General features: G+C 41.8%; 1 protein-coding gene across 1 annotated transcript; it reads right to left on the bottom strand.

The window, feature by feature from the left end:
* Positions 1 to 98: 98 nt before the first annotated feature.
* Positions 99 to 26,561, bottom strand: slc35a1 (solute carrier family 35 member A1). Its single transcript, XM_072553646.1, has 8 exons — positions 26,391 to 26,561; positions 25,063 to 25,240; positions 21,038 to 21,197; positions 19,578 to 19,730; positions 15,792 to 15,858; positions 6,480 to 6,656; positions 5,320 to 5,454; positions 99 to 4,262 (listed from the first exon to the last, which is right to left on the bottom strand). The coding sequence occupies exons 1-8, from the start codon at positions 26,398 to 26,400 to the stop codon at positions 4,132 to 4,134; spliced, it is 1,011 nt and encodes a 336-aa protein (XP_072409747.1). The 5' UTR covers positions 26,401 to 26,561; the 3' UTR covers positions 99 to 4,131.

Genomic DNA, 26,561 nt, shown 5'->3' with positions numbered 1-26,561 from the left:
GCCTGCTGTGTCCCTGCACCATATGGTTTGCAGTGATTCAAATAATCTGATTAATACAAGATTTCACAAGCTTGACAGTAACAGTCACAACACAATAATAAATTTAAGAAAAAAGTAAGATTTAATTAAATCAATAATATTCTAGAAAATACATCAAGTGCCACGGACTGCTTTTCCAAATAAACAGACAAATCAATCCATGAAATAGGTTATGTTTTATAGTCCAATGAATGTGGAAAGGATACATGTTGCAAATTTGGTCATTTGCACTTCTTGACAACTTCATACAGCTGTAAGGCAAATAGCTTTGCTAGTAAAAAAATTCCCACCATGAAAAAAAAACAAAAAAAAATTTGGACGTTGAAAAATGATGTATCCTTCCCGGTAACTTGTGACATTGACACCAAAAGGTTTTCATACAAAAAAAATCTCAATACCAATTCATTTTTGATGCACATTTAAAGTATTAAAATACCACCCAATAATGACCAGCAAAACTCTGAGCACTGCACAAGTCTGTACTTAGAGGCCCCAAGACTCTGCTAGATAATCTACATTCAGGAAAAAAAAAGTCAACTCTGTAGTGGATTGTTTTAAATAGGCTCAATTCTGCATACAGCATTTACAGACCACACTTTCTACAAATATTTGCACCCACACCAAAACTGCAAATATGTACGTTAACACCAGGAACTTTCATCAGCTAAGTTTGCAGTAACATGTTGTTGAAGGCACTAAAACATAAATTAGTAAATGTTCCATAAATTAATTAATAAATGTACTGCTACATTCAAGAACATTTAAAAAGATCAGTTATAGAAAAATAAGACGAGGCAGAACTGAAATTAGGGAGGGAGACACTGGTACATTCATTTGCTTCATTCAAAACAAACTGTTACAGCCAAAAAAAATTGGAAAATTCCTCGGAATGATAATGATAAAACACTAGAAATTCAGTTATACTTCACTGACATCTATATATAGATATCAAAATTTTACAGACTTCAAATTGAGATTATCATGTCATTTTCTTCCAGGATCTCTCAGCAGTTCACATTTACTGTGAGCAAACACTTTAAAGAGATTGTTTGTAAATAGCCATTACCACAGAAGACGCAACTATTAATGAACGGTTAAATTGTGATAATATGACCAGGAATTATCTTGAGTTTTGAACAAAGAATGTACTATTTTGTACCCGATTATAGCAATCTTTAGTAATCGGCGGGAAAAACAAACATGACTCGAGCAGCTAAAGACCACTAGTCAAACAAGTGACAATGCTTGTTTGAGTGGTTATTACATTATTTTGCCCAAGGTAAGGGGGAAAAATTGAGAACAGCAGATGCATTAAAACTGGAATTTGTTTTTGCAGAGAAGTGCCAATATAACTTCAGGTTATTAAATTTATGAAAAAAGTATTTTAAATGGTTACAAAAAGACAAAGTTGCTGTTCTGAAGGAGGGTCGCTGGACCTGAAACATTAACTCCGTTTTCTGTCCATTAATACTGCCAGACTCCGTTTTTCCAACAATTTCTGTTTTTGTTTCTGATTTCCAGCATCTGCAGTTCTTGGTTTTTTTCCAGTAAGTTTAAATGGTAGTGTAATAAGAGTGAGTACACAACTGTTGAAGGGCAAATGCACCACACCTTCTGCAACTCCCTACAGGGCAAATTTCCTACTCGAACCAGCTGTCACAAAAAGTTCAAATGCAGTCTGAACACTTTGGTGCTTGAAAAAAGGAATAAAACATTGTATTTAAACAACAATCATTAATGTATGCTATGGAATGAGTGAATGTTTAGGCATTGTCCCATTGCATCCCTAGCATGCATTCAGGCATTGTTCTCAATCAGAAATGAGGAAAGAAACAAAGTTATCGCACATTGCTTGCAAAATGTATGTCAGCCTTCAATTCAGTATGCCAAGCAAATTCTGGTAACATCTAGAGATTTTCACACTTTGTAGCAACACATTATTCACTTGGGACATAAATCTGTCATATCCTTTTGTCAATTACAGGTGACAAAGTTAACTCTGCACTGCCTCTGTTACCTGCACAAAAAGAAAAGGTAAACGTGCAGTTATGAATGTCAATCCAGACTTTGGCAGGAAAGTGCAATGTAAGCAGGAGTACTAATTCCATGCTAACCCTGGTCAAATTACACTACAAAATTCACAGGAGCCTTGCTCAAATTTGACTCAGTCTTATTCGGTGGAATAACAGTGAGCAGCCTTCACGGGGTCACACAAAAGATGCATTAAGTTAGTACAGAACAGACTATGTTGACCTAATAAGTCCATCAACTCTGCAGACCAATCTAATAGTTTTTATCCCTGTAACATTCCATCTTTATTTCCCTCAACTGTGCAACCAATTTCATTTCAAAATTATTCATTGTCTTCACTCCCACCTCCCTAAGGGGCAGACAGTGCCAGATCATTATCACCATTTCAAACAAAAAACCTCCTTACTCTTCACCATATCCATTGTCCAGAAAAAAACCCTACAATTGCTGTCTCTTCCCTTGTTCTCACATCAGTTAATGAGAACAGGATTACATTGTTTCATGTTGTGAAGCCTATTTTAAGGATTTGCAAAAAAAAGTGATTTGATAACATCTCAAAATAACAACTACATAAGGTTTTAAGTACCAGACTTGTTATGAATGTCTTTATTATTCCCCCCAACTAGTTACCAAGTTGGAATTTTTGTTTCCTTCTTCAGATGGAATACGTGCCTCATTTGGAGGGATATATAAATGTTTAACTTTTACCTGCATCAGTTCTCTGACAGCCAGGTACCTAGTCTAAAAGGTCCAATTCAATAGTTGCTTTTTTGTTTGCAGAGGGCTAACACATAAAAAAAGTCATTTTTATATTCCTTAACTTCAGATCAGAAAAGCAATGAGTGTACATAATTTTCACTACAATTCCTCTTCTTGCATCAGCATTACTTCATGGTTAAGAATAAACTTAAGAAAGGATTTATTTTATAGATTATTTTAGCAACAAAAACAACACTTCTCATCACATAAGTAGATCATTATTGAAGGTTACAGAGATTTAAAAGAAACAAAGAGTTCAGAAACGTTTGATAATCTGGAGGAACTAGCAACAGAAAAGCAAGAAAATCCCAAAATTATTGTCTTGGTGGGTGAAGTGAGATTTTACTTTCCAAATAGTGGGAGAAGTCTTACAGCTAAATTCTCCATGGGCGACTGAAGTAGTAAATACAGGACACTAAGTTTGATGATAACAGGCTCATGTTTGAGGTGATCAATAAAACATCTTGGCAATCACTTTGTCTTAGTCAAAGGTACGAAAAGGGATTTCAGAATACACACTATTTCCCTGATCTGTAACACCAAATGCAATCTTCTAGATTATCCTGCAATTGCACGCAGACAAGTTTAAGAGATCAGATCAAACCAGTCATTTTGTCTCAAATCTAGTTCCTGTATAATGTCAATGTTGGTGAATGATAACTAGAATGCAATTTAAAAATTAAATCTTGCTCATGCAGAACACAAGTAGCAATGTAAACAGCAATTTTGAAAAAAACATCTTTGCACATATTCCAGCCAAATCACATGATGGATTTACAAGTAGACTGCCCCGCTTTCAGAGGCAACTACTGAAAATTAATCTAACAGTAGCAATAAGAGAAAAAGAGAGTAGAATCAGGATTTGCAAGGGAACGATTGCTTCTGATACCAACTAGGGAGACCAACACTGAGTAACCCAGTAACTAAAAAGTATAACAAACATGGCAGCTGCAAAACACTGACTTTTAAAAGTTTGCACTTCAAAAAGGCCATGCGAAAGAAAAGTCTACCAAAGAATTCTGTGACTGTTTGAAACATGACACCTTCCGGAAGTAGATGATTAAAAACAGCTTCTTTATAAACTTGTTAAATAACTTAGCTGTGTTCGTTGGATTGTCACAATGCAGAACAGATCGTCACCTTGTTGGCACTAAAGTGCAAAAAAAGGATTTATGAATCAATAACCAATGGAGATTTTTGTTTTAGAAAATATCCACATCCCTTGTAAAAGCTGGGAGAGGATGCAGATAAGGTTTTTTTAAACTCTTCACGTTTTGCCTTTTCTTAATGAAGTGTTTACGATCACATATCTTCCAGTGGCAGTTTGGACTTCTCTGTTACAGTCTGTTGAATTGTCATTGTATTTTGCTTTGGTAAACCATAACAGTATATTGCAATACAGACGAGAATGGCTCCAGATACAAAGGTGGGAGCTGAAATGAAACAAATAAAATAAACAGTACTTCACTAACATGAGAAAACTATTTGTTTAAAATTTGTTAAAACATTCCACAACATAACAAAAATTCTCAAATGCACTATTCTTCAGCCATGCTATTTTGTACATAGGACATCGATCACATTTGCAGTTTTTAGGAAAAATACAGCACGGAAACAAACTCTTCGGTCCAACCAATCTATGCCAACCAAAATCCCAAACTAAACTATAGCCTGCACTTGGCCCATATCCTTCCAAACATTTCTTATTCATGGACTTAACCCAATGTTTTTTTTAAACATTGTAACTGTACCCAAATCCACCACTTCCTCTGGAAGTTCATTCCACACAGGAGCCACTTTGTAAAAAAAGTTGCCCCTCGTTACTTTAAAGTCTTACTGCTCTCACATTACAAATATGCTCCCTAGTCTTGAAATTCCCAAACCGAGGGAAAACACATCTTATCTACACCCAGATGATTTTATAAACCCCTAAACTTCCTACGCTCCAATGAAAGAAGTCCCAGCCTATCAGGCCTCTCCATACATCTCAAATCCTTCATTCCTGGCAACATCCTGGTAAAGCTTTTCTGAACCCTCACTGGAATCCCTTGCTTTCTCCCAAGTAGGTGAGGACCTGGAGTATTACTTAAAGATGTTATATAATCTTCAATTGTTAATTTGTTGCTGGAAAGTTGAAGAGGACTTTGATACACGTTGGAAGACTTTCTGAAACACTGAATATTGGTGCAGTCTTCAGCAAGTAGCATATCCTCAGAGGCATTCATCCAAAAGATTGTGTGTTGTGTTCTCTACCTGTAAAGAAGTCACTAGGACCAAAAATGCGGACTAAACCAGATGTTTAAACATATGAATGTGGTAATAATACAGGACTGATTCAGCCCTTGCTTTCACCAAAATAACCCCAATGTTCACAGGATCTCGGCTCATCTAAACAAACCCTATTTGCCTGAGAGGCAAAATATGTCACTACACCAACATGACGTGTCATTTAGACAGTGAGAGCCCGGTGTTAGGAAAGGTGATACTTACTTATCTGCAAGCCAAACAACAACATGGAAGCAACAGTGGAAATTACAATTGCTGCAGCAGCTGAGAATCCTTTCATAATGTTGTCTGTGTACTTCACAACAACTGAGGTGTACAGACCTCCAAGACTTGCTAATACTGTGGAGATGAAAGCAAAGTGATCACTGCATAGGTAGTTAACAAGATAGCAAATTGTTTCAGTTTGATAAAAATAAATGTAGACTCTATGTGAGAAACACTGACAAGGTTTTTTAACGTGACAGTAGTCAGGAAGCTTTCTCCTTGGACCTGCAATTCCTTGTGCTGATCATACTCCCATAAGAGCCAGGACTTTTGCCCAATGACAACACAGCAACAATGCACAGGCAACTAATGTGCTTGGAGGGAGCAGAACCTGGCTGGAGATATTCATCCTACAGTTTAGCTGCTCTAGTTCTACTGGTGTGGGATGGCCCAGGAGTGAACCAGACTGTTGAAGTAAGCTGGTGTGTTGTTGCAGTGTTGTTCATAGTCAATACAAACTAGAATGAAAGCAGGTGTGAAAACTGGTCTCAGTGACAGGAACACCTGCTGAGTTAAAAGGAGGAGATAGATCTTCAAGACCCTACAGGGGAACCTTACTCAGCCAACAAAACCAAGCCCATTTAAACTATCAACAAACCACACAACCCAAATATCCACTGTGGGGACACACAAACCAGAAGGCATTAAAAAAGGTCATGCTAGGAAACAGTTTGGGAAACATTGTTTGAAGGCATTTAGTACATTGTACCAGGCCAAGTCTGCAGAAGCTCCTACTGCAAAAATTTCCCAAGCCAGCTCAGGGAAGCCTCTCTGAACCAGAATTCCAAGCAGATCTCACCATCCAAATTATTAAACTGGAAACTGAACTTGGATTGGAGTGGACAGAACACCAATCCCACCCGAGACACACTGGAATTCCATCAAAAAGAAGATTTTGCATCTCACAAAATGGAAGATTAGTCCTTTTGTTTGCTTATCTACTCACATTGCCATCTGAATCATATCTGAGCACCAAATGTTCTTTCACATCACTTACAATCTTTCCATTTGAGGAAGGGAGATTCCTGACTTCACTCTGCATTATTTTGAATTGTTATAATGTGAAAATAAAATTTCACTAGAAAGATAATGGTACTCACATACAACAAACCAGACCCAGTGGGTGTACCCAAAGAAAAAGCCCTTCTCCATCACTTGGGCACCATCATTCACAAGAACTCCAAATGCAGTGACCACAATGCCAGAGATATACATCTGTATGTTCCTCACCCACAGAGATGTTTCAGAACTTTTCAGCACCTTCTCAAAGTAAACACCTACATACGAGAGAAATGAAACATATTAGATGAACGACATCAAAAGCACAAGTTAAATGTTTGACTCTCACTAAATACTAATAAAATCAGATCAGATCAGATCAGATGTAAAATCCTAACCACTCTTCACCACACTTTCTCCACTTACACTGGACTGACGTGGAATTCACCTTGAACTCCAGCCTAAGAGCAGTAGGCCCGCCATATCCTGGAAGATAACCAGTGTGAAAAAGCTGTAATCTGATCTTGTTGAACGTAGGGCTTAACATACACAAAGTGGAATGCCATTCACTGCTTTCAGCAGTTTATCATATCTGACAAAAATCAAACTTTTGGAAGGACTTCCAATGCCTATTCCACAGCTATTTTTACATTTCCAGTGTAGTACAGACAGACGTTTCTGTGGTCAGGGGTTTGTGTTAGGGGACTCTCTTGTCCGAGGTACAGACAGACGTTTCTGTGGTCAGCAGCGAAAATGAGAATGGTGTGTTGCTTCCCTGGTGCCAGGATCAAGGATGTCTCAGAGAGGCAGAGTGTTCACAAGGGGAAAGCGGGGCCAGCAGGAGGTCACTGTCCACATTGGAACCAACAACATAGCAAGGGAAAAGGTTGTGATTCTGAAGGGAGATTACAGAGAGTTAGGCAGGAATTTAAAAAGAAGGTCCTCGAGAGTAGTAATATCTGGATTACTCCCAGTGCTACGAGCTAGTGAGGGCAGGTATAGGGGGATAGAGCAGATTAATGCATGGCTGAGAAACTGGTGTATGGGAGAAGGATTCACATTTTTGGATCATTGGAAGCTCTTTTGGGGTAGAAGTGACCTGTACAAGAAGGACGGATTGCACCTAAATTGAAAGGGGACTAATATACTGGTAGGGAGATTTGCGAGAGCTTCTCAGGAGGATTTAAACTAGTAAGATGGGGGGGGTGGGACCCAGGGAGATAGTGAGGAAAGATTTCAATCTGAGACTAGTACATTTGAGAACAAAGACGAGTCAAACAGCCAAGGCAGGCAGGGACAAAGCAGAGAACAAGGTAGGACTGATAAATTAAACTACATTTATTACAACGCAAGGGGCCTAACGGGGAAGGCAGATGAATTCAGGTCATGGTTAGGAACAAGGGACTGGGATATCATAGCAATTACAAGAACATGGCTCAGGGATGGGTAGGACTGGCAGCTTAATGTTCCAGGATACAAATGCTACAGGAAGGAAAGAAAGGGAGGCAAGAGAGGTGAGGGAGGGGTGTTTTTGATAAGGGATAGCATTACAGCTGCACTGAGGGAGGATATTCTGGGAAATACATCCAGGTAAGTTATTTGGGTGGAACTGAGATATAAGAAAGGGATGATCACCTTACTGGGATTGTACTGTAGACCCCCTAATAGTCAGAGGGACACTGAGAAACAAATCTGTAAGGAGATCTCAGTTATCTGTAAGAATAGGGTGGTTATGGTAGGGGGTTTTAACTTTCCAAACATAGACTGGGACAGCCATAGAGTTAAGGATTTAGATGCAGAGGAACTTGTTAAGTGTGTACAAGAACATTTTCTGATTCAGTATGTGGATGTACTTACTAGAGAAGGTGCAAAACTTGACCTACTCTTGGGAAATAAGGCAGGGCAGGTGACTGAGGTGTCAGTGGGGAAAGCACTTTGGGGCCAATGACCATAATTGTATTAGATTTCAAATAGTGATGGAAAAGGATAGACCAGATCTAAAAGTTGAAGTTCTAAATTGGAGGAAGGCCAATTTTGACAGTATGAGGCAAGAACTTTCAAAAGCTGATTGGGCGCAGATGTTTGCAGGTAAAGGGATGGCTGGAAAATGGGAAGCCTTCAGAAATGAGATAATGAGAATCCAGAGAAAGTATATTCCTGTCAGGGTGAAAGGAAAGGCTGGTAGGTATAGGGAATGCTGGATAAACAAAGAAATCGAGGTTTTGGTTAAGAACAAGGAACCGTATGTCAGATATAGACAGCAGAGGTCGAGTGAGTCCTTAGAAGAGTATAAAGGCAGTAGGAGTATACTTAAGAGGGAAATCAGGAGGGCAAAAAGGGGACAGGAGATAGCTTTGGCAAATAGAGTTAAGAAAAAGCAAAAGGGTTTTTACAAATACATTCAGGACAAAAGAGTAACTAGGAAAGAATAGCAAAGATCAGCAAGGGGGCCTTTATGTGGAGCCGCAGGAGATGGAGGGAGATAGTAAACAAGTATTTTGCATCAGTACATACTGTGTAAAAGGACATGGAAGATATGGAATGTAGGGAAATAGATGGTGACATCTTGAAAAATGTCCATATTACAAAGGAGGAAGTACTGGATGTCTTGAAACGCGTAAAAATGGATATATCCCCAGGACCTGACCAGGTGTATCCTAGAACTCTGCAGGAAGTAGTTGCTGGGCCTCTCGCTGAGATATTTGTATCATCGATAGTCACAGGTGAGGTGCCGGAAGACTGGAGATTGGCTAATGTGGTGCCACTATTTAAGAGAGGTGGTAAGGACAAGCCAGGGAACTATAGACCAGTGAGCCAGACGTTGGTGGTGGGCACATTGTTGGAGGGAATCCTGAGGGACAGGATGTACATGTATTTGGAAAGGCAAGGACTGATTAAGGATCGTCAACATGGCTTTGTGCGTGGGAAATCATGTCTCACAAACTTAATTGAGATTTTTGAAGAAGTAACAAAGAGAATTGATGAGTGCAGAGCAGTAGATGTGATCTATATGGACTTCAGTAAGGCATTCGACAAGGTTCCCATGGGAGACTGGTTAGCAAGGTTAGATCTCACGGAATACAGGGAGAACTAGCCATATGGATACTGAACCGGCTCAAAATAGAAGACTTTGGTGGTGTTGGAGGGTTGTTTTTCAGACTGGAGGCCTGTGACCAGTGGAATGCCACAAGAATCGATGCTGGGTCCACTACTTTTCATCATTTATATAAATGATTTGGATGTGAGCGTAAGAGGTACAGTTAGTAAGTTTGCGGATAACACCAAAATTGGAGGTGTAGTGGACAGCGAAGAGGGTTACCTCAGAATACAACGGGATCTTGATCAGATGGGCTAATGGGCTGAGAAGTGGCAGATAGAAATTAATTCAAAATGCCAAGTGCTGCATTTTGGAAAAACAAATCTTAGCAGGACTTATACACTTAATGGTAAGGTCCTAGACAGTGTTGCTGAACAGAGAGACTTAGAGTTCAGGTTCATAGCTCCTTGAAAGTGAAGTCGCAGGTAGATAGGATAGTGAAGGCAGCATTTGGTATGCTATCCTTTATTGGTCAAAGTATTGAGTACAGGAGTTGGGAGGTCGTGTTGCGACTGTACAGGACATTAGTTAGGCCACTGTTGGAATATTGCATGCAATTCTGGTCACCTTCCTATCGGAAAGACGTTGTGAAACTTGAAAGAGTTCAGAAAAGATTTACAAGGATATTGCCAGGGTTGGAGGATTTGAGCTATAGGGAGAGGCTAAATAGGCTGGGGCTGTTTTCCCTGGAGCATCGGAGGCTGAGGGGTGACCTTATAGAGGTTTATAAAATCATGAGGGGCATGGATAGGATAAATAGACAAAATCTTTTCCCTGGGGTTGTGAGTGCAGAACTAGAGGGCATAGGTTTAGGGTGAGAGGGGAAAGATAGAAAAGAGACCTAAGGGACAAGTTTTCCACGCGGAGGATAGTGCGTGTATGGAATGAGCTGCCAGAGGAAGTGGTGGAGGCTGGTACAATTGCAACATTTAAGAGGCATTTAGATGGGTATATGAATAGGAAGGGTTTGGAGGGATATGGGCAGGGCGCTGGCAGGTGGGACTAGATTGGGTTGGGATATCCGGTCAGCATGGACGAGTTGGACTGAAGGGTCTGTTTCTGTGCTGTACATCTGACTATATAAAAGTATTTCACCGCACTATTCCAGGCTGTGCTCTGCAGAGCACTACGTCAATGCAGACTGCTTCTTTGGAACTGGTTAAGAATATTCAGCAGCAAACATGGAACTCCTGAAGCGCCATTCTCAACTCAAAATGTGAACTCTTGTTTCAGATTTTCAGTATCCACAATATTTTTCTTTTATCAAAAATGCGCAAGGCTGAGGGAGACAGATTTTTAATCTGTAAGGGAATCAACAATTATGGGGAAAATGACAGAAATTGGAGTTAAGGATCATCTGATCATCACTGAATGGCAGACCATACTCAATTGGCTGCATGTGCTCTTTTTTATTTATGTTTTAAAGTTCTATGATCAGTCTGTTAGCCTCAGGTAACCTGCACTACAGTTCTCTCACTGGTTGCTGGGGATGCTGAAGATGTGACAGCGATTTTCACAAACGGTGAATATGGTATAGAGTGTATGGAGCATGCACTTTTAGTCCAAGAAATAAGTTAGTTTTCTTTACAACTGTAAATCTGATGTCTGCTTGACAGTGAGCAAAGAATGCATACGGTGAATATTGTTCAGATCAGTGAACTTACTAAGGGAGGAGACCACAACCAGAGAGAGTGTACTGTAATTAATCTACATAGCTCTGATAGATGGTCAACCAGAAATATTTGTATTTCTCTCAACACAGTCTGACTGACATACTGAGTACTTCCAGCATTTTGTGCGGATTTTAAATGTAGCTGCTGTACGTGGCCTAAGAAAATTCATGCAGAACACCGCCATCCTTTCACCGAGCTTTTCTTTCCTCCATATTAATTTGTGGGATGTAGGCATCGCTGGCCGGCCGCATTTATTGCCCATCCCTAGTTGCCCTTGAGAAGGTGGTGATGAGCTGCCTTTTTGACCCGCTGCAGTCCATCTACTGTGCCATTAGGGAGGGAATTCCAGGATTTTGACCTATTGACACTGAAGAAATGGTGATTTATTTCGAAGTCAGGATGATGACTTGCTTGGAGGGGAACTTGTATGTGGTGGCATCCCAATATATCTGTTACCTATGTCCTTCTAGATGGGAGTGGTTGTGGATTTGAAAGGTGCCGTCTGAGGATCTTTGGTGAATTTCTGCAGTACATCTTGTAGATAGTACACACTGCTGCTACTGAGTGTCATTGGTAGAGGGAGTGAATGCTTGTGAATGTGGTGCGGAATCAAGTGGACTGCTTTGTCCTGGATGGTGTGGCAGAAGCTGCACTCATCCAGGCAAGTGGGGAGTATTCCATCACATTCCTGACTTGTGCCTTGAAAATGCAGATAGGGCTCAGGGAGTCAGGAGTTGAGTTACTCTGACCTGCTGTTATATCCAGTGTGTTTATGTGGTGAGTCCAGTTGAGTTTCTGGCCCTAGCAGAACCCAAACTGGGCATCACTGAGCAGGTTATTGCTGAGTCAGTGCTGCTTGATAGCACTGTTGATGACACCTTCCATCACTTTACTGATGATTGAGAGTAGACTCCTGGGATGGTAATTAGCTAGACTGGCTTTGTGCTGCTTTTTAAGAACTGGACATACTTGGGTATTTTTCTACATTGTCAGGTTAGATGCTCATTTTATAACTGTAAAAGGACAGCTTGGTCAGGGGAGCAGCAAGTTCTGGAGCACAAGTCTCCAGCACTATTGCCGAAGTGTTGCCAGGGCTTGTAGTCTTTGCATTATCCAGTGTCTCCAACTGTTAACGATATCACGTGGAGTGAATTGAGTTGGCTGAAGACTGATATCTGTAATGCTGAGGGCCACTGATGTAAGTGCTGGTCTCTTACGTCAACGAGGATGACGATATTTGTGGAATGCTCCTCTAATGAGTTGTTTAATTATCTACCATCACTCACGACTGGGGTTTGGTAGGACTGCAGAGCTAGGATCTGATCCATTGATTGTGGGATTGGTTGTCTGTCTCTCAGTTGCTGCTTCTGCTGGTTGGCATGCAAGTAGTCAAATTAGTAGCTTCACCAGGTGGACACCTTGTTTTTAAGGTTTGCCTGATGCTGCTCCTGGCACGTCCTGCTGTATTCTCCATCTGCCACACAAATTCTAACATGAGTCACTAATTTGTTACTGACCCTCATACATACTGTACAAGACAATTTTTTTTGTTGTCACTTGACTTTTGAAGATACCTTGGCCAGGATTAGATTAAAACCACACAAAATAGGAACAAGAGTGGGCCATTTGACTCTTGAGCCTGCTCCACCATTCAATAGAATCATTGCTGATTTGACAATCCTCATGTTCACTTGCCAGTATTTTCCTTGCAACCCTCATTTCCCTGAATGATCAAGAATCTTATCTGACTCAGCCTTAAAATGCACAAAAGGATTCTGCCCCACAGCTCTTTGGTGTTCCAAAATCTCAACCTTTAGAGAAGAAACCTCCCCTCCTCACAATCCAAAATTGATGCTCCTTTATTCAGAGACTACGCCCTCTGGTCAGAGATGCTCCCAGGGGCAACATTCTCTTAGCATTTAACCTGAGAAGCCCCTTATGAATCCGATATGTTTCGATGGGATCACCCCATCATTCTCCTAAACTCCACTGAGTAAAGTCTTAACCTGTTTAGCCTTTGCCTATTAGACAATCCCTCTATATCAGGGGTCACTGTATTGACCCTCCTCTGAACGGCCTTCAAGTGGAATGATAGCTTTCCTTAAATAAGGGAATCAAACTGCTCACAGTACTGCAGATTTGGCCTCACCAGCACCTTGTACAGTTGGAACAAGAATTCTCTATTTTCATACTCCAAGCCACTGAAATAAAGGGCCAGTATTCCATTAGCCTTCCTGATTAGTTGCTGTACTCGTGTGCTAGCTTTCTGTATTTCAATGGCATGTATCTTCAAGTCCCTTTGTGTTGCAGCTTTCTGCAGTAGTTTTTCTCCCCGCTTAAAATTATTCCCCGTCCTCCCTTCAAAAATGAACTACTTCACATTTGCCCATACATGTAATGAGCTGCCAGAGGAAGTGGTGGAGGCTGGTACAATTGCAACATTTAAGAGGCATTTGGATGGGTATATGAATAGGAAGGGTTTGGAGGGATATGGGCTGGGCGCTGGCAGGTGGGACTAGATTGGGTTGGGATATCTGGTTGGCGTGGACCGAAAGGTCTGTTTCCATGCTGTACATCTCTATGACTCTATTATACTCTATTACACCTCTGGCTTAAGACCATCAATTATGCAAAATACTTCCATAATGTTAACCTAAAATTAATGGAACCAATATGCAAAGTTTTCTTTAGGTCACCAATAGAACAGTGGTTTCCATTCTGAGCACTTTAGCATCATTTTGGCCAGAGTTAATCATCTCATTCTATTTTATGCTACACTTGAGAAAAGAACTCATGAAACAGAGCACAAACCATTGGCTGGTTGTTTGACTGTTAGGAGACAGCACAGTGATTGAGTCAAATCACTTTAGTTGACAGGATGGGACTGGTTACATCTCAGATCTGCAAGTCAACCTCAAATACTCATTGTATTTATTTGCATAAATGATGAAACTGAAAGACACATTGCAAAGTTGTGAAATAACAAAATTAGATATTACAGATCAACCTGTTCATAGAGACTAGTGGTAAGTCTGGAATCTGGGCTGTCATTTACCGGGTGGCACAGTGGTTAGCACTGCTGCCTCTCAGCGCCAGAGACCCGGGTTCAATTCCCGTCTCAGGCAACTGCCTGTGTGGAGTTTGCACATTCTCCCCGTGTCTGCGTGGGTTTCCTCCAGGTGCTCTGGTTTCCTCCCACAGTCCAAAAATGTGTGGGATAGGTGAATTGGCCATGCTAAATTGCCCGTAGTGTTAGGTGTAGGGGAATGGGTCTGGTGGGTTGCTCTTTAGAGGGTCGGTGTGGACTTGTTGGAACAAAGGGCCTGTTTCCACACCATAAGTAATCTAATCAGCCTCAGAGGCAGGAGCACTATCTCTGTGCCACAGAAACCCAAATGCCATTTGAGAGGTTGATTACAGACTGAAATGTCACTGTTTTAATTATCCTGTTTAGAAAGGTTAATGATACATTAACCTGGAGCAGGCAGGACTTGAACCTGGACTTTCTGGCTCAGAGGTAGGAACACTACCCCTGTGCCACAAGAGCTCACACCAAAAGCCAACTGCACTTGGTAACTCCAGGCAGTCTCCCAAAGAACTAACCAGGTTGAAATAACTTAGATTAGATTAGATTCCCTACAGTGTGGAAACAGACCCTTCAGCCCAACAAGTCCACACCGACCCTCCGAAGAGCAACCCAACCAGACCTATTCCCCTACATTTACCCCTGACTAATGCACCTAACACTACGGGCAATTTAGCATGGCCAATTCACCTGACCTGCAGATCTTTTTTGGACTGTGGGAGGAAACCGGAGCACCCAGAGGAAACCCACGCAGACACGGGGAGAATGTGCAAACTCCACACAGACAGGTGGGAATCGAACCCAGGTCCCTGGTGCTGTGAGGCAGCAGTGCTAACCACTGAGCCATCGTGCCACCCATAGCTTCCAGGATCAAACATTCTCATGGCAGCACGGCTGTGGGCATAAAAATAGCAAGTGCAATTAAATCCGTTTCTGGGAGATAGGAATAGTTAATGTTCTTTTCCGAATGGGTAAAACTGTGGCTGGTGGATTTCAACAGCAGTGAGAGGTCATTTCTGGGGACTGAAAAAGTGAGCAATAAATACTTTCCAAAAATTAAAAAGTAGAAACTGTGGTGATTGAGACAGACCCAGGAGTTGACATGCATAGATCGTCACAATGTCATGAAGGTACAAAAATCATCCAAAAAGCTAATGTAATACTGGCTTCTAAACAGAGGGTAGAATACAAGAGGTTAGAAGTCATGCTATAAAGTATATCACTTCCTCCTATAAGTATACAAAGCCTTCTTTAGATCACCAATAGAACAGTGGGTTCAGTTCTGAGCAACATACCCTATGAAGAGAGTGCACAGGAGTTTGTGGGAATGCAATATAAGGTTCATTATACTGATCGCTGAATTCCAAGGGTTAAATCACAAGGATACATTACAAATAACTTGGGGTCATATTTCTGTGGATTATGATGAATACAGGCAATTTGATCTCCAATGAACAAAACAATGAAAAATGTTCAACCAAGAAACAATACTGGCATGAGATTATCTTAAGTGGGAAAGAGATGACATTTAAAGCTTGATCAGGTTACATCTACATACCTGCAAATCCGGAACACAACACCGCAATGGCTAAGGCAACAAATCCCAAAAGTGGATTCTGTTCAATCTGCAATAAGAGTAATCAGGAGGTGAAGAATGACCTCATTGTTGCACATGAATAACACAAGACTATTTTGTGAATCAAATCAGAGATGCAAAATTACTTTGATTAGTAAGGAAAACAAAAAAAAAGTACAAATAAAACTTCACATTAGTTATCTTCTCAGTCTTTATTTTGCTTTGTTGTTGTGAACCAATGAAGGTCATAATGTGGAGATGCTGGTGTTGGATTGGGGTGAACAATGTCAAGTTATAATCCAACAGGTTTACTTAAAAGCACTAGCTTTTGCAGCCCTGCTCCTTCATCAGGTAGCTGTGGAGCAGGGTCATAAGAAACAGAATTTAGAGCAAAAAAATGACAGTGTCATGTGACATATTGAACAAACCTAGATTGCTGTTAAGTCTTTCATCTTTTAGAATGGGTTTCAGGTTTTGGTTCATTAATATGTAAATCCCAGAACTTCTTTTAAGGCACATTCTCTAGATAACTTAAGATTTTGTTTAAAAAAAGTGACATTTCAGCTCAGATGATGCATTAAAAGGTGTGAGGTTAGAGTCTATTTGACTCACAATCTGGAGTCAGACTGGCTTTATTTCCAGAGAGTAGGAATTTATAAAATGTTACATGGATTGACTGCCTGCAGATTGTGTGCTTTTTGTGCAAAATAGAAGGCGCCTGCAAATACAAGAGATGGAGCGCGCGCGGGCGTGACGGGGAGGAGGGAGGATGAGAGTGTGAGGGCGCGAGGGTGCGATGGGGGAAGAGCGCGAGAGACACAGCTGTGATTTAGTCAATGTTGCAGGCAAGGATGCCCTGAGACATGGTACATTGGCAAGACCAAGCATTTGCTACAACAATGGATGAATGGACACCGCACAACAATCACCAGACAGGGATGTCCCCTCCCAGTCAGAGAACACTTCAGTGGTCAGGGTCTTTCGGCCTCAGATCTTCAGGTGACCACCCTCCAAGGCAGACTTCGGGGTACACAACAACACACAGCGGGCAGAGGCTGATAGCCAAGTTCCATACCCATGAGGATATCCTCAACCGGGACCTTGGATTCATGTCACACTGCAGGGTACCCTACTACACTATACACTCACACACAAACACCCACTCACAGGCTTATACGCAGTCACACTCACTCACACTCTCTCTCTCTCTCGCTGTCTCTCATGCGTGTGCGTATGCATTTGCAGACACCTATTTTGCTCAAAAAGCATACAATCTGCAGGCAGTCAATGCAAGCAATGTAACATTTTATAAATTCCTATGGAAATAGAACCAGTCTGACTCAGGATTGGAATGCAGATTCTACCTTCACAACTTTAATGCTTTATCTGAGCCGAGAGGTTTTTTATATATATAAAACCTTAAGTTATCTCGAGAACGTGACTTAAAAGTAATTCTGGGATTTACATATTAATGAACCGAAACCTGCAACCTATTGTAAAAGGTGAAAGACTTAACAGCAATCGGGGTTTGTTCAATATATCGTCTCATTTGCATGACACTGTGATCTTTTGCTATAAATTCTGCGTCTCATGATCCAGTTCCACATCTACCTGATGAAGGAGCAGCGCTCTGAAAGCTAGTACTTCCAAATAAACCTACTGGACTATAACCTGGTGTTGTGTGATTGTTATCAATGAAGGTGAACATGCAGAATCACAGATGCAGACTCTTAAATCAAATCAGTACAGCTTACCATTGGATTACAACAAAACAAGTAACAGCTCTACGAATGTTCCCTCTCAGTTTAGTTGTTCCGATATGGCGTTCTAATATTCTGCTACAACATATTTAAACCAGAGCAGAAATCACAGGGTGGGCCTCCAGGGAACATTGACCTGACCCTTCATCACTTCAGCAAGCTCGCAATCAGGCAAGATTCAAGTAAACTGGGCATAGTGGTTAGCAGGGACCCAGGTTTGATTCTATCCTCGGTAAACTTTGTGTGGAGTTTCACATTCTCCTCGTATCTGTGGGGATTTCCTCCAGGAGCTCTGGTTTCCTCCCACAGTCCAAAAGATGTGCAGATTAGATGGATGGGCCGTGCTAAAAATTGCCCACAACATGCAGGTTACGTGGGTGTGTCACGGTAAAATCTCCAAGCGAGATTACGGGAGGGGAGGGTGCATCCGGGTGAGATGTTCTTCGAAGTGTTTTTTGATTAGATTAGGATTACTTACAGTGTGGAAACAGGCCCTTTGGCCCAACAGGTCCACACTGACCTGCCGAAGCGCACCCACCCAGACCCATTCCCCTACATTTACCCCTGCACCTAACACTACAGACAATTTAGCATGGTCAATTCACCTAACCTGTATCTTTTTGGACTGTGGGAGGAAACTGCAGCACCCTGAGGAAACCCACGCAGACACGGGGAGAAAGGCAGCTGTCTGTGTGGAGTTTGCACATAGGCGGGAAATGAACTTGGGTCTCTGGTGCTGTGAGGCAGCAGTGCTAACCACTGTGCCAACGTGCCGCCCATTTGTGTAACCTTGATGGGAGAAATGGCCCTATGTCTGTACTTTGGGGATTCTATCAGCTAACTTGTCTCCAGTGTTCCTAACTGCTGCATCAATGACACCAGATTGCCTGCAGGTATTTGTTTTCAAACCAAGATTGAGCACCCATTTTGGGGTCAGATCGTCCTCTCTGTATAGTTGGCATGTGCAGCTTTTGCACCTAGTACCAACAATGGGCACTAGGAGTTTGATTACCGAGACAATTTTTTTAAAACCAGCCGAGGAAAGTTAGATAATTAAGATTGCGTGATGAGCCCCTCCTCCACTCCAGAGCATTTTTAAAAATATTTCCATGAATGCACTATGCTTCCAAAATAACTCTAAGTTTTCTGTCTGGCTAGGGAAGGGGTGCGGTTGAGACAGAAAGACAGCGGCAAGAGAAAGAAAACGGTTAAAACATAGCACCACTGCTTGCAAGAGGAGTGATTTACACTGAAATAGATTTCCGGAAGTAGACATTTTTTTCCCTAAGTATCTCAAATCATTTGGCTATTTGTCATGTGAATTACAACCACACAATTTTATCCACATATTTGCAGCAAAAGTCGCTGAACTTTATTTGACTCAAAATGGTAAGGGCAGATCTTATGCATTATGAGAGTGCATAAAAGCAAATCAGTGCTATTGTGGCACAGTTAGATTAGATTAGATTAGATTACTTACAGTGTGGAAACAGGCCCTTCAGCCCAACAAGTCCACACCGCCCCGCTGAAGCGCAACCCACCCATACCCCTACATTTACCCCTTACCTAACACTACAGGCAATTTAGCATGGCCAATTCACCTGACCTACACATCTTTGGACTGTGGGAGGAAACCGGAGCACCCGGAGGAAACCCACGCAGACACGGGGAGAACGTGCAAACTCCACACAGTCAGTCGCCTGAGGCGGGAATTGAACCCAGGTCTCTGGCGCTGTGAGGCAGCAGTGCTAACCACTGTGCCGCTCACGAATTGACTGACTCCACTGGTTTCTTACGAGCTTTCATACAAAAGCCAATAAACATTTGTCAAAATAACAGTCTTGCGTGGTGATATCACATATTGATTTTAAACTGGCTGAAAATTTTTGTTTTGACAAGAGGTTAAATAATTTGGAAAATACAGCCAAGTAGTAGGTCGTTTTGCCCAAACAGTCCATGCCAGCATCAATGCTTCACTGAAACCATCTCCCAATCTGCAATTACTTACCTGCACCTTTGTAGTTTCTACAGGCTTCCACTGGACTAGTGATACCCCAGCACACAGCATAAACACAGACACCCACTGCACCTTGCTGAGTGAGCGGTTCAGCATAAAGACCGTACACAACGCTGTACTGGGGATCTTTAATTGATACGTCACCTTAAAAAGAAAATGCAAAAATAATTTATAAAACAGAAGTTTACTCTGTTTTTTCCAATTGGCTCAGCTAAAAAAACTACAGGGCACCAAATTTATTTCAGTGATTATCATGTTGAGTGACACTGTAAATCATCAAGTGATCAACTTTTATATTGAACGCAGATTCTTATAAACGGTAATAAAAGTTTTGCATTGTTAAACTGTAAAGGCCTCTGGTTCAAGGTATACCAGTTGGGTTCAGCACATCTTTCAAGTTGACAGCTAGCCAATGCAAAGTGGCAAAAGGAACTGGCACCGACAGCCAGGCCCACAAGGAGAACACAAGGATAATCCAGCAAAACAACAAAGGGGATTTACTAGTCTGACTCATCTTGCATACAAGCAGCAGAAGTTCTGTATGATGGTTACCTCCAAGTATATATTTTTTTTTAAAAACTGCTCCCCACCCACCTCCCAAAAATCTGAGAACTAAATTCAGGGGCCATTCCATTATTCAATTAGACACCAAATCCATTCCAAACGTGGCACTGAAGTGCATGGCTACTAGGGAGCTTTTTTTTGTCCATGTGGCCCTTTTCTCTGGGACCACTTAGCTTAAATCTTTGTATTTTGATTTCACAATGCCAAATTCATGTACTGCCCATCCTCCTGTCCTAGTCACCAGTAATCAAATGTCATCGTTTCACAGATAGTAGCAAAACCTTGTTCGTCACCCTCCCAAACACTTCCAGTACACCTTTTGCGGTGTACCAGAAAAATACTTGAACAACTGGACTTCATGTTCATGGTCTAAGGACCAGACTCCCCAAAGAAGCTATTATAAAAAAGGTACTGGTCATACCTTAGTAGTTTTGCCAAGTTTCCACTGACCAAATGTGACCACTGAAAGACAGAGTAAGTGGTCTGGGCAGTTTTCATCTTACATCCTTAAGCTTCCAGCAAGTTTTCCAGGTAGAGACAGGCCTGGCAGCTTTCTGCCTGGAAGTCGTGGTCAACCGCTGCATTCTTGCTGAGATTGGTCTGCATCTGTTCCAGTTAAATCCCTTTTAAAATCAGCACTGTAACACACACTGCCTTCAATTCCAAAAAGCGTGTCTCTGAATTGTTATGCCATCGTAGAGTAGTTAGTGAAGTGTACCACAGAAGCTTTACACTCAGCACCATTTTGATGTCCTTTCTCCTCACCATTTTTATTTTTTCATTGCGTCAAATATTATATAATATTTTTCAAAAAATGTAAGAAATCCACTTGGTTAACAAATGCTTGAGAATATCTTCAATGATTGATGTAGCCAGATAGTCATTACCTGATACACTGCAGCATCCAAATTACTAAGTGCCACAAAAGCCATATTGTTCTGAACAGCATACACTAGAGATGGAACACTGAGCTTCAGCATTTCTTTGGGACTTCTTAGTATATGCTCCTGTAAAGTTGACAGCGTCCTACTCAAACTCCCAGTGTCCCTTAGGAAGGAAAAGAACAGAAGCAATGCCACATGTTAAATCATCAATGAGCAAAAAGATCCAGATTGACTGGTCACCTCCCATCCAGGGAAAGAAGGGGCTAAAAGTTCATAAAGCATCTCCGGGACACCTGCACCAATCAGTCCCACCACCCCGTGGCCAAACATTTCAACTCCTGCTCCCACTCTGCTGAGGACATTCAGGTCCTGGGCCTCCTCCACTGCCACTCCCTCACCAACTGATGTCTGGAGGAAGAACGCCTCTTCTTCCGCCACAGGACCCTTCAACCTCACCAGTTGGTGAACTTCACCAGTTTCCTCATTTCCCCTCCCCCTACCTTACCCCAGTTCCAACCTTTCAGCTCAGCACTGTCCTCATGACCTGTCCAGCTTCCTTCCCACCTATCCACTCCACCCTATGACCTTCACTCCCACCTCCATCCACCTAATGCACTCTCAGCTACCTTCTCCCTAGCTCCACCCCCTTCCCATTTATCTCCCCACCCCGAGGCTCCCAGCCTCATTCCTGATGAAGGACTTTTGCCCGAAACATCGATTTTTCTGCCCCTCAGATGCTGCCTGACCCGCTGTGCTTTTCTAGCACCATTCTAATCTTGACTCTAATCTCCAGCATCTGCAGTACCCACTTGTGCATAATCTGCAGTATGCCTGCCTCCCTTCGTCAGTGGCCAGTCTCAAAGCACGTCCCACATAGGGAACGGGTACCTGCACATTATAGGACACTGAAGAAAACGCTCCATACTTATTCAGTCCAAACACCTTGACTGTTTGGGACCCCTGGGCCCAGCATTCAAATGTTGGCAGAGGTGGTTGCAACTAACTGAGGTGGCTCAGAAGGTAGCATCATCAATAAAAGTAGAAATCTGAAGGCAAAGATACCTCCGTCAAAACAGCCTAGAGGCATCCTCTTCTTCCTATTGTGGGAAGAAACCATGAGACCACTTCCATTCCCAATGCAGTGAAGTTTTCTGTGATGGTCACCTCCTGTTTATATTTGAGGAGGGTGAGAATCCCAGGTTGCTGTGGTTACCCAAACTGAAAATGGTGACCGGTTTTATTTACTTGTTGGCTGAGAATTATGAATTAAACCAGGAGACCATGCATGGGGTAGCTGCCCAACGTCCCACACACTGAAATCAGCAGCACTTTTAGTATTTTGTCCCATGACTAGAAACAGCAATAAACTCAAAAAAATCTCAGGCGCTGTTGAGAATTAGTAACAGTATAAAACAAGAAACCAGACATGCCATTACCAGACAAGCAGTACATATTAAACAATAAGCTGACATTTTCTGAAAAAAAATAAAAATATGTCTCAAAAAAGACCTGAAGAAACTGGAAAATCCTAAGACTGAAAACAAAGGGGAAAAGTGATCAGTTAAAATCAGTTTATTCATTGTGACTCCTCAGGTTTTCATATAATTAGTTGGATTTTCTCTCCTTCACTTTACCCATTCCACATGGAAACCATTCTCTTTCCATTTTCTTGAATGGAATTTACAATTTACCACACATATTTACAACTCCCTCTCCTGACACTCACTTACAGAGTGGTCATTCACCTGCTGGTCAATTCATCTCCCAATAACATAGATTAGCTAAAGTAGTTCTTGTGGCCTTGAACACAACTAGAACGTATTGTACCAGAAGGTTACATTATCTGTTGTATTCTGAAAATAAAGTGACTTTCAAAATCAATAGGTTAGTAGTCACAGACATACACTACAGAAAAATGGGGTTCACACGGCATGACCCTTGTTTCATTCCAGATGCGCTCAGTCAGATGTACAGCACAGATACAGGCCCTTCGGTTCAACTCATCTCTGCCACCCAGATATCCTAAATTATTCTAGTCCCATTAGCTCTTGGCCCATATCCCTCTAAACCTTTCCTACTCATTTACACATCCAGATGCTTTTTAAATATTCTAATTGTACCCGTCCTCCACCACTTCCTCTGGCAGCTCATTCACCTTTAGAACATAGAACATAGAAGAATACAGCGCAGTGCAGGCCCTTCGGCCCTCGATGTTGCGCCGATCAAAGCCCATCTAACCTACACTAACCCACTATCCTCCATATACCTATCCAATGCCCGCTTAAATACCCATAAAGAGGGAGAGTCCACCACTGCTACTGGCAGGGCATTCCATGAACTTACGACTCGCTGAGTGAAGAACCTACCCCTAACATCAGTCCTATATCTACCCCCCCTTAATTTAAAGCTATGCCCCCTTGTAATAGCTGACTCCATACGTGGAAAAAGGTTCTCACTGTCAACCCTATCTAACCCCCTAATCATCTTGTACACCTCTATCAAGTCACCCCTAAACCTTCTTTTCTCCAATGAAAACAACCCCAAGTGCCTCAGCATTTCCTCATAGGATCTTCCTACTATACCAGGCAACATCCTGGTAAACTTCCTCTGCACCCGTTCCAGTGCCTCCACATCCTTCCTAAGTATGGCGACCAAAACTGCACACAATATTCCAGATGCAGCCGCACCAGAGTCTTATACAACTGCAGCATGACCTCAGGACTCCGGAACTCAATTCCTCTACCAATAAAAGCCAGTACGCCATATGCCTTCTTCACTGCACTATTTACCTGGGTGGCAACTTTCAGAGATCTGTGTACATGGACACCAAGATCCCTCTGCTCTTCCACACTACCAAGTATCCGACCATTAGCCCAGTACCCCATCTTTTTGTTACTCTTACCAAAGTGAATCACCTCACACTTAGCTACATTGAACTCCATTTGCCACCTTTCTGCCCAGCTCTGCAGCTTATCTATATCCCGCTGTAACCTGCCACATCCTTCCTCACTGTCAACAACTCCTCCGACTTTCGTATCATCCGCAAACTTGCTCACCCAACCTTCTAACCCTTCCTCCAGGTCATTTATAAAAATGACAAACAGCAATGGTCCCAAAACAGATCCTTGCGGAACACCGCTAGTGACGGCACTCCAAGATGAACCTTTGCCATCAACTACTATCCTCTGTCTTCTTCCAGCCAGCCAATTCCTAATCCAAACCTCCAACTCACCCTCAATGCCATATCTCTGTATTTTCTGCAGTAGCCTACCATGGGGGACCTTATCAAACGCCTTACTAAAATCCATATATACCACATCTACCGCTTTCCCCTCATCTACCTCCTTAGTCACCTTCTCAAAGAATTCAATAAGGTTTGTGAGGCACGACCTGCCCTTCACAAAACCATGCTGACTATCCTTGATCACATTATTCTTATCCAGATGTGCATAAATCCTATCCCTTACAATTCTCTCTAAGACTTTGCCCACAACAGAAGTGAGACTTTGTTAATGTATAAACTAGACAAACCCTCCAATGTAGTAAAGAATAAGTGGTGCACTTGCGGACAGTAATAAACTGCTCGCTCGATCTACTGGTTCATGAGAACATAAAAGATCCTAAAGAACATGATGCACCCATAACTGTATGACATTCTTCTCTTAACCAGTGACAGAAAAATTCAGCTTGTGAAATCTTCATGCATGGCACAAGTCTGTTAAACTGGTTTACAGTCACACCCTAATAATTGTTGTGTGCAGGATAAAGGTCGTCTTAGAGTTAGGAGTACTTTTTGTCACTACTCAGCCAATGATGATTTATGGCTGCTCAACAAATGCTGGCCTTGCCAAAAGAACTGTTAAAATCATTCTGCACAGCAAAGCAGGCTTGGTCTATAGTGAAATGTTTACAAAGATAAGGCAATAGTTTACACAAGTGATTTGCAATAAAAACAAAACTGATCTTCTTATTCATTAGCCAGTCATAAAATCCATGTTTCAAGTGAACACGAAGTGTTTTACACCTACCTTATTAACATACCTAAACTCAGAATTAGTTTGATGACTTCAGTGATACAAACGGCAGTGGTTGCAAAATACATCTTTGTTAAGACTGTCCTTGTGTACCGTAATGTTACAGTATAAGTAGCTGCCACAAGCGTCATTACTGACAAGCAGTACACTTTAAACAACACGCTGACATTCTCTGAAAGATAAAGTAAAGGAAACACTGTCTCAAAAAGACCTGAAGGGGAAAAAAAAAAGTCCTAGGACTACTAAAGCTAATAAGACAGAAAACAGATCAGCCAAAAATCAATTCATTGTAACACCTACAGCATCCACATGTTTTCAAACAGTTCATTTATTTTCCCTCCTTCAATCTACCCATTCCACATAACCATTCTCTCTCCATTTCTCTTAATAAATTATACATCTTCAAAAGGCCCTCTCCCAAACACACTTTCAAAGCTGAACCACCCAGAAGTTTTGACCTCTTTTAAAAAAAGTCAAACCCGTGATCAGTCTTTAGTCCATCTCTCCAGATTTGAAAGTTGCCCTGTTTTTCAGTAATTAAAAGTGGTCAACACATTTGGCCCAAGTTTCTCGATATCGCACGATGATATAGACTACAACAATTGGAATGTGTAGGATATTTTAGCCCATTAAAAAGGCACTGGACAGCAAGTGAAGGAGCTGGTTTTGGAAACTGACAGAAAATAATGTGAACTAGCCTCATGAAAAGTGGGTATAGTACTGTAAGATGGTTGCAAAAAACCCAAGTAAGGAAATACACCATTATTACTCAGTCTGGTCTATATGCCATTTCAGTGCCAAAGTAGTAATTATGTTAAAGGTTTATGCTCTTACTCGCTGTTATCCCACACAAGCTGAATCTTTAAAAGCTCAGTTTAAAGACTGGGCAATACTCACAGCTCTGCCACTTAGCCGTTGTTCAATGTGCAGACAATAATAATACGGTGTTTACTATTTCCCCAGTGCGGGGTGACTCAGTTTCTTTCTATACTGGTCTTTTAAACAAATCAATTTAGGAAATCGGCTGCGAAAAACTGAGCCAGCTCCCTAACAGTCAAGTGGCATCCCAGCTTCTCGACGGTGCATCACCTGTGCTTTCGGTAATAATCCGCATATAAAAGAAAACATGCTAACCCTGTTAACTGTAGGTAGGGATAAAGGTAGGTGGTCAGTAACAAACTCACGCCAGCTTTGTTTACATGGTGGTTTCAAGGTCTCGCCTCTCAAAATATTTCCGTCCATGTTAATCTCAAATTTACTATTAAGTCAAAAAAAAGGGAAACGTGCGTTTGTAAAGAGAGTGCATGAATATGTTATCTTACCGGTAGCCATCTTCCCGGTTAGCTGAATGCAGTGTATGGAGGAGATTCAGTCCCCAGACTGCCGCCTCCCAGGCTCAGTGCCGCTGACCCGCCGCAATCGAACGAGGCCCAGATCGGGAAACAATCGCAGACGTTCCGAGAATGCTCCGGGCCACGTTCTAATGCGCGCCC

This window comes from Chiloscyllium punctatum, chromosome 3 (genome assembly GCF_047496795.1).
Source record: "Chiloscyllium punctatum isolate Juve2018m chromosome 3, sChiPun1.3, whole genome shotgun sequence".
Lineage (NCBI taxonomy): Eukaryota > Metazoa > Chordata > Chondrichthyes > Orectolobiformes > Hemiscylliidae > Chiloscyllium > Chiloscyllium punctatum.
The sequence above is the reverse complement of the archived record's forward strand: the minus strand, read 5'-3'. Positions and strand labels throughout refer to the sequence as shown.